Source organism: Apus apus, chromosome 6, assembly GCF_020740795.1.
Source record: "Apus apus isolate bApuApu2 chromosome 6, bApuApu2.pri.cur, whole genome shotgun sequence".
NCBI lineage: Eukaryota > Metazoa > Chordata > Aves > Apodiformes > Apodidae > Apus > Apus apus.
In genome coordinates, this window is record NC_067287.1 from 20,597,645 (window position 1) to 20,612,114 (window position 14,470).

The 14,470-nt window shown below is 38.2% G+C and overlaps 1 protein-coding gene across 2 annotated transcripts; it reads left to right on the forward strand.

Moving 5' to 3' along the window:
- The first annotated feature begins 1,214 nt into the window (after window positions 1-1,214).
- BBS5 (Bardet-Biedl syndrome 5) lies at window positions 1,215-13,408 on the forward strand. 2 transcript variants are annotated; one of them, XM_051622693.1, is made up of 12 exons: window positions 1,215-1,315; window positions 2,893-2,975; window positions 3,819-3,884; window positions 5,541-5,590; window positions 6,274-6,401; window positions 7,304-7,439; window positions 8,464-8,559; window positions 9,112-9,174; window positions 9,998-10,132; window positions 10,247-10,327; window positions 11,653-11,676; window positions 11,788-13,408. In XM_051622693.1, the coding sequence occupies exons 1-12, from the start codon at window positions 1,254-1,256 to the stop codon at window positions 11,887-11,889; spliced, it is 1,026 nt and encodes a 341-aa protein (XP_051478653.1). In that variant the 5' UTR covers window positions 1,215-1,253; the 3' UTR covers window positions 11,890-13,408. The 2 variants fall into 2 exon arrangements, with proteins under 2 accessions (XP_051478653.1, XP_051478654.1); XM_051622694.1 differs by lacking the exon at window positions 2,893-2,975 and having other exon boundaries at window positions 1,218-1,315.
- The last annotated feature ends 1,062 nt before the right edge of the window (window positions 13,409-14,470 follow it).

Here is a 14,470-nt window from a genome sequence, read left to right on the forward strand (position 1 = left end):
CTAGCAAGATACGTGACAAAGGAAGGCAAAACACATACACAGATTTAGATGAGTGAGTATACCCATAGCTGGCATCACTCAATTAGCTAGTTCTTGTCCGAAGTGGTCCTTGACATGTTTCTCTTCTGAAAGCCATGTCTGATTTTTAAGTCAATGTAGTATTTTCACCTCTTTCTTAAAACATCTTAAAATTTCTGTTCAAAACATCAAATGCAACATAAAGTTTATTCTTTATTGCCCATCACTGCCATATTGCTTTTTACAGTTATGTCTGCCTCTATATGGTGTATTTCCTGTTATTTGACTCTATACTTAAAAGCTTCAATCTAAAAAAACAGTTTTGGTTTTACTAACGGATAGTTAACGGACAATGGTACCTTCACCAAACTAAAAACTTACATCAAGGCTAAATCACACTACCTGTGTAACGTGGTCCTGATGATGTAACTGGATTTCTGCCACAGCTCTTAACAAGATTGAACAAGATCTCAGATGAGGCACTGCTGCTCGTGAAACACAGTGATCGTTTTTGGTTGGGTTTGAAGGGTTTTATTCCTGAACAAAAGTTCAGCCTATCAATGACAAATAAAATGGAATCTGGCCTCAATCCAAACACCTGCCAGACTTCCCACCTCAGGAGCCCCGGGCCAGGCAGAGCCCCCCCTCGCCAGCGCCTGCTCTGGGACAGCTGTCCAAGGACAAGGTTCCTCCTGTGATTTGTACTTTAAGAGTATTTTAATTCTTTGGAAGTAGCACGATACTGCAATTAAAATTCAGCTACCTGCGATTTTAAAAGTTATTCCAAATTAAAAATGACACATCCCGTCTCGTTAAAAAACAAACAAACACAAACAACAAACCCACAACGCAAAAAAGAACCCAAAACACTCAGGACCTGCAAAGTGTAGTTTACTCCCGAGGGAGGGTTTCAGAGGTTTCGGGTTTACCGACTGCACAGTGCCCGTGGTTATACGGAAGTTACCCGGTACCGGACAAAACCAGAATGTGAAAACCGGCAACTACGACATGTTGCGACGACCCTGCCCTGCCCTGCCCTGTCCCACACCGCGCTGCCCCGGCCCGGCCCGGCCCGGCCCGGCCCGGCCGTCGCCTCACGGGCCGGAGCACCCGCGGGCGCGCGGGCCGCCCGCGCGCAGCGCCGCAGCCAATCCCCAGCGCTGCGGGGGCGCGAGACACACCCCCCCCGCCCCGTTGCCAGGGCGGCGCGCGGGCGCCGGGAAGGAGCGGCGGCCATGAGCGCGGTGCTGGACGTGCTGTGGGAGGACAGAGATGTCCGCTTCGACATCTCCCCGCAGTGAGTCCTGCCGCTCCGCAGCAGCGCTCCCAGGCCCGCCCGCCGGCCCCGGGCCCGAGCGCGGCCTTCCCTGCTGGCGCGGCGCGTGCTGGGAGCCTTCCCGACGCGGTGGTGCCAGGAGGCGAATGGGGGGGGGGGGGGGCGTGTTTTCCTGGCAGGGCGGGAAAAATAGGCTGGTGTGGTGGGTGGCTGTCGGGGGAGATACTGGGAGGTGGAGTCGTTACCGCCTGCGATAGAGGGCGGGGCTGGAGGAGAAGGGAAACGGAACGGGAAGAGGGGAGGGCTGTGCACTGAGGGGGGGGGGGGGGGTGTGTTCGGTTCCCAGGCGGCCGTGGCGTTCCCTGGTGCGTGCCCAGGGGGTCGGTACCGGCCGCTGCCAACATGGACTCGGTGTCCCTGTCCCGGTGCTGGCGGCCCGGGCTGCCGGACACGGGCAGCGGGTGCGCGGCCTCGAGGGGCCGGAGCTGCGGGGCTGCCCGGCCCGTGCTGGCGGGGGCGGTGCTGCCTCCCTGCGCTGGGCCTGGCGCTCCGGTGGGCTGCCGGCCGCGGGAAGCTGCTGCCCTGGCTTCCGTGCCAGAACGCTGCGTAGCTTTTGTGATCTGGAGCTAGACAGCAGCTGCTGGTTGGTGGTGGTTTTGGGGGTGGCGGTTCCAAGCACGCTGTCGTGCTTCATCTCCCTCTTACATAGCTGACCGTGCTGAGAACACCCCTGGTCCCTCGGACGTGCTGCCTGCAGTAATTTTAGAAACGTGAAACTGTGTCTTTGATGTTTAAGCAGTTCTGTCTTATTTTCTGGTAGAATTATCCTGTAGGCAGAGCATGCTTCCGTATTTTCTTTAGTACTAATGTTAGTATTCTTGCTGCTTCCTGTCTAGTATCTGCTGTGCTGTTCTGGGGATGTCATGTTGAGTCCATACCTAGTGTTTCAATCCCTCTCTCCAGTAGTACCTCATAGAATGCCTGTCCTGATAATGCATTTTGCTTCTGTCCTGCCAATACACGGAAGACCTTTGGCTGCTTTAGACAATGCAATTAAAATACAGCAAAATTTTACACTACATACGTTGTTACGTAATTAAGTGGTTAGACCAATTAAATTAGGCAAAAACCCAACAAACAAAAAACCCACCCACTTTGTGGTAAATTTAGCAGAGCATTTCACATGTTGGTATACATCTGATACTTCCTTTGCTGGCATCTATTCTGTCCTTATCCTAGCTCCACTCCTTATGGCCTAAAAGTGCAGAAAGATGTGAATACAACCTTTTTGCTTTCCCTCCCATTTTCACACACTTTCTCCCGGTTTGGGTGTACAGTTTGCTTGGTCACACTTGCTACAAAAAAATGTTTACTGTGATAATTTAAAAATAGATTAATATTTTTCATATGCCAGGTGTAGTGTTTATAGTGATAACAATCTCAGGAATATAATGTTGATTTGTGTGTATATGTGGATTTTTCACTGTATGGTGTCCCAAAGCAAAAAAGGAGAAAGCATAGTGGACCAATGGAAATGGCTTTCTTTTGGAGGATAAGTTTGTTTTTCATTAGGTAGTTTTTTTTCTTCTTTCTTTTAGACAAATGAAAATGAGACCTGGTGAGGTCCTTATAGACTGCTTAGAGTCTGTTGAAGATACCAAAGGAAACAATGGAGACAGAGGTAACTCCATACTGAGGGAAATTGTAAAACTTTTAATATTTAGCCTGTGTAGGTTCATGGAGACCCTGTCTGGTTTCCATTCAACCAGGTATCCGTGATCTGTTGCAGCAAATAGATCCTGCCTGTTTCACAGATCTGTCCCTTCTTGGAGCATTTTGAAATATAATTTCTTTTTCAAACTTACATGAAGGTGATAATCTTGCCTGAGAATTTGTTTAGAATTGAAAGACTTCCAAGAATAATCCATTTCTAAACATTGGTGATCTTTTTGCTGTAAACCTATGTAGTGCTTAGTTTTTCCTAACCTGGTTTAAACTGAATTTGTAAGGAATACATATATATATATAGTCTGTAAGAGCATGAGGCTGCCAGCATGCTGAGATGACCCTGGGATTGGATTTGCTGCTGTACAGGGTACAGAATCAAATAAATTTGCATGTGACATAAAGGGGTGAGGTTATTCATTAAGACAGCTGTGATAGTTAACTCACTGCCTTCCTCTTCTCCTCAGAGCAGTTCTGCACTGGTTGTGTCTCTACATTTTTAGCATAGGCAGGTGGATGTGAAATTGGTAACTGTTCTTGGTTTGGTTTTGAGGAATGCTGGTGTATACTGGAGGTTGTTGCATTTGTTCCTTGCTGGATTTTCTCTCCTAGCATTAAAAAAAAAAAAAAAGTTTAGTGATTTTTCTGCTGGAGTATCCTGTGCTTTGCTTCAGTTTGCTATCAAGGGGAAGGAGTATTCTGGTGTTTCAAAACTGGAGGTAAACGTGTGCCACAGAATGGAACATTTAATTTAATGGAAGTTATTCAGATTAAAAATATCTATGCTCTTTATTTTCAGGTAAACTGCTCGTGACTAATTTGCGGATTATTTGGCGCTCGTTGTCGTTGCCCAGAGTGAATCTCTGTAGGTATCATCTCCTGTTACGGAGCCACACATTTTCTGTTTCTTTCATGGTGGCATGCTGTTCTTTCACACTAGCATCGATTACATTACAGAATAGTAACGTATAGTTCTGTTGCCTTGTAAAGTCTGGAATAAACTGTTACTAATTAATCTATCTGTAATACAGGAACTGTTCATAGCAAAATTATTCAATGTTGATTTCTGAGAACAGAAGTTAAAGAGTACTTCAGATATTTGTCATTTGGCTGATGTGGGGTTCGCTTATTTTCTAGAAAGACATAAAAGTCTGGGTTTCTTCACACCTTGCTTTACTTGTACCTCTTGTTGTCACCTGTTTATTCACATTTTGTATTGTCTACAGTCTTCATTCTCTGCAAGTACCTGCCTTTCCAAATTTACTATTTTAAGCTCTGATTAAGCTTCTAATTTAACTATGCAAGTAGCTCTCGGTCTCGTCATATTTAATTTCATTTGCTGAAACAGGGGCAGGAAGCACGCACTTTGTACCCAGATTATATCCAGTGCTCAGTTCCCAGTAGCCAGTCAATGTTGCAAATCTGTGTTCTGTTCATAATGTATATAAATTTATGCCATAAATTTAAATTTTCACGTGGACCTTTCAGAGGTGGTGATAGCTTAGACTTCCTTGAGGTTTTATAGGGCTTTTAGAATCTAAAATATTCTCTAGCTTTCAAGATAGTGCATCATTTCTTACATTAGCGAAATACATAGACAAAAAGTTTTTTGTTGGATGCCAGTTTTGACTATTGCTGTTTCTTTTGGTTTTAGAAAATGTCTCATAAAAAAGCTAAGAAATAGCATTTTTCGGATCTCTTCATAAGTATTAATTTTGTATAGACTGAATGATCTTATCTATATGACTGCTGCCACATTTGAGCTTTTGGAGAAGCAGAATTTGCTCAAAGCAAACTAGTTCTCCTTTGATTTTTTTTAATATATTTTTTTTAACTTGGCTGTGCTACTATTGGTATCAGTAGCAGGATTGTCACTGACATTCAGATTTAGCCCAGCATCACTTTAGTGCATCTGTTTGTTTTAGGGAGAACAACTGGAATTGTTCCTGTTTTTATTTTGTATCAGAGCACTGCTGTAGAAGAGGCAAAGTGAAATTTTGACTGTTTTTTCCTTTTTGTTTCTTCTCCACTTACACTTCCAACTTGCTGCTTTTTTAATTTGTCATCTCCTTAGCTCATCTTCTACAAAGTATTCTGTTGATTTATAAGTGTAAAATCTATGGGCAACACCAATGATGAAACAGATCTTTTGGGCGCAGCAGTCAAATGCTGAAACAAGGGAAATTCTGTTTACATATTCGGAGAAAAATGTTCACAATGATAGCAGTGAACAGTGGAACCACTCCCGGAGTGTTTGTGGAATCTCCTTGTTTGTAAATATACAAAACTCAATTGGACAGTATCCTGAGTAGCTGGATGGATTTGGTCCTGCTTGGAGAAAAGCATTGGAACAGACAACTTCCTGCTTAAATTAGCCTCTGATTTTGTGATGAGAGCCCAGACCATTAACCTAATGTGTAATTCACAAATAGCATCCAAAGTCATGCTATAAAGTTCAGTATTGCACTTTGACTGTTATTTTTTCTTGTTCTTAAAATTGTTTCTTTTTTCTCCCTTTTAGCTGTTGGTTACAACTGCGTTATAAACATAACTACAAGAACTGCCAATTCGGTAAGTTTCAAAACCCACTTTTTAAGATAATAAAAGAAGCTGTAATTAATTGTTTGTACTTATTGCCCTATACCAACAATCATCTGAAAGTTTATTTGCAAGAACAGTAATAGAATACTAATGGTAGTTTAGTTTTAAAAGTTGAGGGAGTTTTACATTTCGATACCAGTGTGTTTTTAGTCAATTTCCTAAGGCAGTAAAACTCTGTAGTCACACTGTTCTGTTATTCTTCTCCCCTCTAGGTAAGTCAAGCGTAAGTTAACTCATTGTGTCTATATTTAACAAAGCTGTAGAGGGACACTGATAATTGTGCAAGAAAGCTCTCAAATACATAGCCTGAATTATATGCAACCATGAAGTTGTTTTTCTTTGGCTTGTGACAAAGAGCTAGCAGGGAGATTATGTAGATTCCCTGGACAGCCACATGATAACAAAGCAAAAAATTTCAATCATGATATTTCAAATGTGTATCAGGCAGGCTTTTTTAGTTGTACTGTTGATGGATCTGCTCATTTCTCCAAAAAATCTTGAGTTTAGTTGAAGACAGTGGTAGGGTCAGAATTTCACCTTCATATATACTATACTACTTAGAATAAGAATTTTTAAAATGTCAAGATTGTTTATTGCCTGTACATTCATGCTACTATATTGTCAAGATGTTAAATTTCATTTTTTCCTTACAGAAATTACGAGGGCAGACAGAAGCTCTGTATATATTGACTAAATGTAACAACACACGGTTTGAGTTCATATTTACCAATGTTGTCCCCGGGAGTCCCAGACTCTTCACTTCAGTTATTGCTGTACACAGGTAGTATACTTAGAATAGTGTTTGTTCGTTTCCAAAATTCAGTAAATCAAATATGTGTGATCAGTAGTGCTGATGAACTGTGTATATGACTGCCTATATTTAACATTAAGAAAACTTCCCCAAAAGAGGAGAACTCAATCTCTGAAAGGAAGGGAGAGAAAGACCACAGATTCTAGCAGGTAACGGTGCATAGTGAAAATTAATGTGTGTTGATACGTATATACTGTGTATTAATACCAGGCATTGATTACAGTTTATACTCCTTGTGTGTATAAACTATCTGAACAAATAAAAGAACAACATAGCTAATTTCAGTGTCCCATTTCTTATCTATAATTTCTGTCTATCATAATTTCCTGTAATTTTGGACCAGGTAGTGGAAATATATAGTTAAATCCAGTCAAAACTCTAATGAGTTACAAAACAGTGGATGTTTCCCACCTAAATATAAGTCATGTGAATGAATGTGTGCAGAATATATTACCACAGGTTTGTTTTGAAGAGAAATACTGATGTGTGTATATTGGATGTTTGTGACTTAACCAGCAGTGACAAATAAAGCATCCTTGGTGCCTATGATTTATAACATAGTACCCAAAAAATATGCTTTGCAGCAGAGGCTGGAAGATAACTATCTTAAGAAATAAACAGTATATGTAGAAAGAATACAGCATATCAAAACACATGTAAAAAAAACCCTTTTAAGCTTAAAGATAACTTCATTAAGGAAAGCTAAAACATAATGGTTTACACTGATGAAGTTTTAATAGTGCTCTCATTTTTGCAGAGTGCGGTCATAAGAAAAGTTGAAAACATACTATATTTCATATTGGTGCTCAAAGAAACAGTGAAGATAATAGAAAACACTGAAATGTTAACATTTGTGATTTATTTTTTTGCAGAGCTTATGAAACTTCTAAAATGTATCGTGATCTGAAGCTGAGAAGTGCTTTGATTCAAAACAAGCAACTGAGATTGTTACCACAAGAACAAATATATAGTAAAATCAATGGAATTTGGAATTTATCAAGTGACCAGGTATAGTGAAAAGTGAGACTATGTTGAGTACAGGAAAGTTAAAATGTTTTGGCTTTCATCTAACAATTGTACTACTATAGTTTTGTAACCTCAGAGGAATTATCCTTAATCTATTTCATCAGCTGATGGCGTGCAGAGAAGCTGATCCCATGTATTTGCTGCTCAGTACAACAGATTCTCTTTAGCAACCCTAAGTCTATGTGACTCGGTCAATATGCAAGGAATGAGATACACAGTTCCTGTTAAAAAGTTATGAGTCTAAAGCTCTGTATCACCCTGAAAGACAATCATGTTGTTTCCCAAGTGCTCTGCTGAATATTTGTATGTTTACATGCAGCTTTGACTACAGTGTAAGACTGTATTGATTACTGGAAAATGAAAATACTTGAATAGGAATCTGTGTCTTGAAACATGAAAAACCAAAGACTTTAAGGAAAAAATAGAAAACATTTCCATCATTTTACAGGGCATTAGTTGAAAGCATTCCCCAGAGCCATGAAACAAAATGGGAGCTGTTAATTCTGTCTGTGCAGTTTTAGCCAGAATGGAAATAGGATCTATCCTGACAAGCTAAAAAGTTCTTTCCTCTACATTCCCTTGGCACATATCTCCACTATTGCCTAAGTTTAACCCACATGCCATTATACTTACACTGTATGCCAATTCCAGATCTGTACAGTTAAGTACACTCTCAGAGGCTTCATGTACTCCCATGAGGTCTGCTGTGCTGTGATTTGATCCTGCTTTGCTGCAGTAATAGTTACTCTCAGTTATTTTCACCTCTTGGGTGCTGTATCCTTTAAAGATTGGATCCTGCTTCCTTGCAATCAGTAGAAGCATTTCAACTGGTTTTGGTGGGAAATACTTTTTAATTAATTTTTACTGAATGAAATGTTACTGAATTTTTGTTGAATTAAATATGAAGCTGTGTTCTGGTTGTGTTTAAATGTATAGTAGTAATCATCATGTTAGGAAAAAAGGCTCAATAATTCATAGCAGTTCTAACATACCTTTTCTTTAATAGGGAAATTTGGGAACATTTTTTATTACTAATGTGAGAATAGTTTGGCATGCAAATATGAATGACAGCTTTAATGTCAGCATACCATATCTACAAATTGTAAGTATCTTAAAACAGGCATTTAAAAAATTAAATGGCATGAGCTCAAATCTTCAGTTAAAATTCCCAGCTCACCAAAGTGAGTGTTTCATGTCCTGCAGTCAGGGAGGAAGTTAGTCTTATCAGAATCAACCACAGAGTAGCTTTTTTTTTTTTTTTTCCCCTTCACAGAATAATTGTGGGCTTTTATGGGCAGGTACAGATATGAGAATTACTCATCTTTCCAATTTTCAGAGTATTTACTATGATGCTTCATGATACCTACATACACTGGGATCAATGATCTGTGAACCTAATGTTCAGAAATTAACTGTTACCACTGTTCTGATAAAAACACTTTGCTCTGAGGTTCAGGGGTTCATATTTGTAATAGTAAATAAGAGGGAATGCTGGTAGCCAATATTACAGAACCAGTAATTGTAATTCGTACAATATTAAAAAACCCCAAAGATAGACAGATAAATAGATAGATAGACAGTGAGTGAGTGAGCGAGCAGATTTTTATCAAGTCATTCTAAAAATATTTAACATTTTGTACTTCTTTACCATTAGCGCTCAGTAAAAATAAGAGACTCAAAGTTTGGCTTGGCACTTGTGATAGAGAGTTCTCAGCAGGTAAGAAGTTTTAATTGCCTTTTTTGAATTGGTTATGTTTTTTATATATAATAGTTCTCTAATTCCAAAATGTTACAAGGCTACTTTTAAGGTACTTAGATTGTTCCTTCTGTGTGGTCTTTTAAACACAACTTTAAAGACAGCGGTCTTCTTTGAACTGCTTAAAATGTCTGGATGTTAAGGTCATTATAGCTATTTTAAATTAGGGTTTCTCTAAGCGAAGCAACAATAGGCCAGCATGACTAGTTAAAATAAAGTAAAATAACCATTAAAAAGAGTGTCTTCTGACAGATCGTCTTTGGATTCTAATTACTTCTGTACTTAATTAAGTCAACTATTTTTAATCTTTTTCATTTATGTATCTGTTTTGCTTTAAGAGACAAAATTATTTTTCTTCAATTTGACCTTAGTCAGAAATGATGTTATGATTTTTTAATTATTATTTTTTAAGTTCAGCTCCCTTTATTTGCTGTATCTGAAAGCTGCTTTGATCTAATAGACTAAAAATTACATGCATACATCTAGGAATAATTAGTCTCACTTTTGAATTTTTCCACCCTTGTTAGCTTTTGTTTTTCTGTGTAAGAAGTTTGTTCCCCATTTATATAATGGACTAATAGTTAGAACAGAGAAACATTGTCATTCTTTTTATTTCACCCATGGTTTAAGTGGTAGAATGAAAAGAAGATAATATCAAAATACAGATGTTTTGCAAACTGAAGTTTGCCATAATTAAATTGCAAATCCCTATAAAAGGAAAAAAAGTTGTTTAAATAATAAGCAACACTAATAAATACGTGTATTCTTTTTTACTCTTATGTAGAGTGGAGGATATGTACTTGGTTTTAAAATAGAGCCTGTGGAGAAACTACAGGAGGCAGTGAAAGAAATTAATTCACTTCACAGAGTTTATTCAGCTAACCCTATATTTGGAGTGGATTATGAAATGGAAGAAAAGGTACATCACTCATTTATTTTAAACTAGATAGAATATGATGTTAACAGCAGTAATAAAAATATATTAAACATACTAGATATGTGGATTTACTTACTTCAGTGTTTTAATTTGCAGCCTCAACCTCTTGAAGACCTAACAGTGGAGCAGGTTCAGGATGATGTGGAAATAGAATCTGAACAAACAGATGCTTTTGTGGTAAGCTGCTCCAGGGAAAGCTAAAAATTAAAATAATTCTTGTTTGGTTATTCAAATGTAAGCAGGGTACAGCTGTAATCCCCTATTAAAGATAAGCCACAACTGAATTTCTATATTTATAACAAACCTACACACCTTTTATTCCAAATCCTGATTGCTACAGGAATTTATTATCATTTTATGTATGGATTTTTAACTTAAGAACAAACTATTATTCAAAATAAATAGTAGTAAATAGTAATAGCTGTATGTAGTTTCTCAACATTTTAAGATCAGGAATAGCTTGAAAAACAGCAGTATAATATAATCTAATACATTCTTTTAAAACAAGTCTTCCTTCTCTTAGAGCAGATTAATAGATGGTGATATCTATATGATATCTGTATGCTCAACATTCATCTAAGAGTCAAACTTGAAAGATTTTTAGAAAAGCAGCAATAATTGTGGGTCACTCCTGACAACCTCTGTACTCCAGACAATACCAGTTTATAAAGCTGTACTAGTATCTGTCTCCTAGTATTTCAGGTGGTTGTTACAGGAGACATAGATCATCCAGGACCCAATTAGTGGCTCCAGACAATATACCATGACACTTCAGGACTGCAGTGCTGTTCAGCAGTCTTGTGTAGCTGGAGATCCAGTTGACTGGGAAAACACTTTCTTTGCTGCCTCTCACCAATCCAGAGGGGCAGCTGAAGCAAGATAAGCCTCTTTTTGGTAAATACGAAGATCTAGAGACTGCTTTTCCAGAGACTTCTAGAGTTGTGGATGTTTCCAGAGGTCTAATTTCCTGAAGAGTTTGAGCCTTAATTTACACACACACAGAATGGGAAAGATTGTATCACTTTCCCAGATCTCTCTCTGAGAGTAGAAGAATTTAGTTCATTATTCAGTTACTTTGTGTTAGTTTCTTAGATTGAGTATGATGTTAAATTAATTTGATATTACTTACACATTTTAAGTTAGTTTTTTGAAATTGAGTAATAAATGCTGCTGCATGTGAGGCAGAAAATGCTGTCAGCTTGCCTTCATATTAACATTCTCTGTAAAGTGTTTGTCACTGTAACAAAAGTAACATGAAAATTTTACCATTTAAAAAAATCTTTGTTTATTATAATGGAAAATTCCAAGATTGACATTTAATGAAAAATAACATAACCACCAACCCCTGTTAGAATGCTTTTGTAAATTATTTCAACATAGAAAAAACTAATATTGTTTACAAAACAAAAACCACACAGACTGGTTTGTTGAAGAAAACTTACCAAATGCAGTTGACTGTTTTTTTCCAAGCTTACAAGTTCTTTTTTTTTTTTTTTTTGCAGGCTTACTTTGCTGATGAAAACAAGGTAAGAGCATCTTTTTTTCATACTATCGAATTCATATTGTTAAAATGAGATAGTAAAATTAAAAAGTACGTTCTGTTTTATTTTCTCTCTTACCTCATGCATTCAAAAAAGCAACATGATGGGGAACCTGTTTTTTCAGAAGAACTAGGACTTGCAATAGAGAAGCTAAAGGACGGATTCACACTCCAGGGACTCTGGGAAGTAATGACCTGATTTAAAATGGCAAAAGTTTATTTCCTAAGCAAGGAAAGATACCCAGTTCTTACTGGGCTTGTGAGATCTGTAGAAGACAATTTAGAAATACTAGACTAGCAGAGAAAGAACATGCCAGAGCTAAGGAGCAGAAAAATATGAGATATTATGCCCTCAGGGTATGTCGAAAGGAAAAATTATTCAAAACCTTGGTATTTGTAAAAGCTTTGTATTTATTACATTGTGTCTGTAGGTAGCAGGAGGACAACCACTGTCCATAATTGGCAGTCATGGGTTCCACATGCCACAGAGGTCTCATCCTGCCTCTGGTCCCAGGGTGTGAGGACCCCTGAAGTCCCTCCTGTGTCCAGCTATCAGGACCTGGCAGTCCCACCCCACAGCAGCTGCCATTGTACTTCAGCCGCCCGCACGGGAAGTTTCCTGCCCCGCGCTTTCACACAGCTCGGTGGTTGGCTGGTGGTGGGTTTTGACACACTCACACCCTGGTGTTTTCAGGCATGTGATTGGAAGGACCAGCCATCCCATTCTGCTTCCCCCAGAAGGGTGGCAGAGCAGGAGCCCCCTCCCCTAACAACCCAGGGTCTGCCATGGTGCTTCAGTCAGCACTTTATGGCAGGGAGCCACCTTTCTTTTTTTTTTAATTATTTTTTTTTTTCAACTTCCTGACCAATGATGTGTTTACATGGTGCCCTGTGATTGGCTGCCAGGACCAGTCACCCCCTGCTATTACACCTGCAAGTATGTCTGAAAAGGAAGCTCCCTCTTCCTACCTACATGGAGGCCACCATTTGTGATAAGGCACTGTCTGGTATATAATTTAATGCTCATTTGAATGTATTCCTGTACTTATACAGGAATACTTATACACAGTGATGTACTTTCCCATAGTGCTGACATCTAAATCAAATTTCCATAACTTGTTTAATGTTGTGCAACACAGAAACATTATTGTGTGCAGATTATTTTGCATGTAGGTATATTGGCAGTGTTATTGCAGCAGTGCTGTGTTAGTGAACATTTTGACCAAAAGCAATCCTGTTCCAAATGTTAGTTCTGATGTCTCGTAATTTTGTTAAATGTTGAACATATTCCAGGTACTTAATTGTAATCCAGATATCCTCATACTTTTTCTTTCTTTGTTGTTATTGTTGTTTGTTTGGCTTGAGCACTTTTTTAAGGAATGATCTACCAAAAAATGCACACACAAATAGGTTCTGTGTCTGAGTTATTACACCTTTATGATGTTATGTGTAGAGAGAAATGAGTCATTTATTCTTTAAAGGAAGATGCAGCTGTTACGTTTTCTAGTGAGGTAAGACCTCTGTGCTATTTTCTATAAGTGGAAAAAGTCAAATGAGCTCTCCTCTCAGCTGTTGTTCTAGCAGCTGACTTATAGTCAAGTAACTGGTATGAATATAATTGTGTTTGTAGAAAATCTTTCAAGGTATGTGTTTTAATGAAATACTACATCTATGGAAAAGCAGTCATTATTTCAATAAACTTTGACAGTGTTATACTTTGTTGTAGATCTTTCATTCAAATAGTTGTGTTTTGAACCTGTTTCCATTACATTCAAGAAACATTCAACCATATGAGTAAAAAGCATTCTCTGTATAGACAAAATGCAATCCTTCATCAAGGTACATTAAATAACTTACAATTCCTATTTCTTTTGGATCTGTATTACCACCTTTAAGAAAAATCTAAATGTTCCCAGTCTAAATTGGGAAACCTTCTAAATTCACATTTGCTTTTCAAATTACTTGTTTGATTTTGGGCTTTTTTAAGCCCAAAATTCAGATATATTTTTTTAGGTTGTTTTAGTTTTTTAAAATTAGACATCCATTTAATAATATGGGGGATAACATGTTTTGCATTCTCTCCATACCTCTTCTATGCTCTGTTTTTGGTTTAGTTTAACAGTAGTCAAAACTATTTCTAGTCCAGTCAAATTTAAAAGGGTTGATAATGTCTACAGAGTATCTGAAATTAAAAATTGTGTTTATTAAAGGGGGGTGGAGAGTTAATTTTAAATTATTTTTTAAAGCAGAACATTACCCAAATGATGCATCTTTTATGTCTAAACAGTAGGGTTTTGTTTACAAATAAATACAACTAAATGGATATCAAGAAGAAGCTCAAACAAATGACCAAGTCTTAGTATCAATATCTGAAGAAATCGCAGATGTGATAATGGGTATGTAAAAAAAAATAATCTTAGAATAATTATTGGAATGTTCTGGAGTTTTTAAATATCTTTATAACTGCAGCAATGAGATAAGCAAAAAGTGCACAGTAATTGCAGCTGACAACTTGATTAATAATATTACTATTTCAAAATATTTGGTAACATGTATATTTACTATCTTGCTCATAGGTGTCTCACTGAGGGTCAGATTGTGCTGTCCTTACGTCAAATAATCTCTTAAATTGCGCGTAATCTCATGAATTCAATGTGGAGGATGATGGCAAAACATGGCCATAGTGACTAAAAGCAACAGTTGCTTCTTTCAGTCTTTGACAGCTGCGAGAGCAGCTCTTTTTTCCAAGCCATCCATCCTAAATTCCAACCCGTAAGAGT

Bases quoted from the DNA above. Each gene is read 5' to 3' on its own strand.
- BBS5 (XM_051622693.1), top strand. From the start codon at position 1,254: ATGAGCGCGGTGCTGGACGTGCTGTGGGAGGACAGAGATGTCCGCTTC. The intron at 2,976-3,818 runs GTAACTCCATAC...CTTTATTTTCAG, and splicing joins AGGAAACAATGGAGACAGAG to GTAAACTGCTCGTGACTAAT. The intron at 7,440-8,463 runs GTATAGTGAAAA...TTTCTTTAATAG, and splicing joins GGAATTTATCAAGTGACCAG to GGAAATTTGGGAACATTTTT.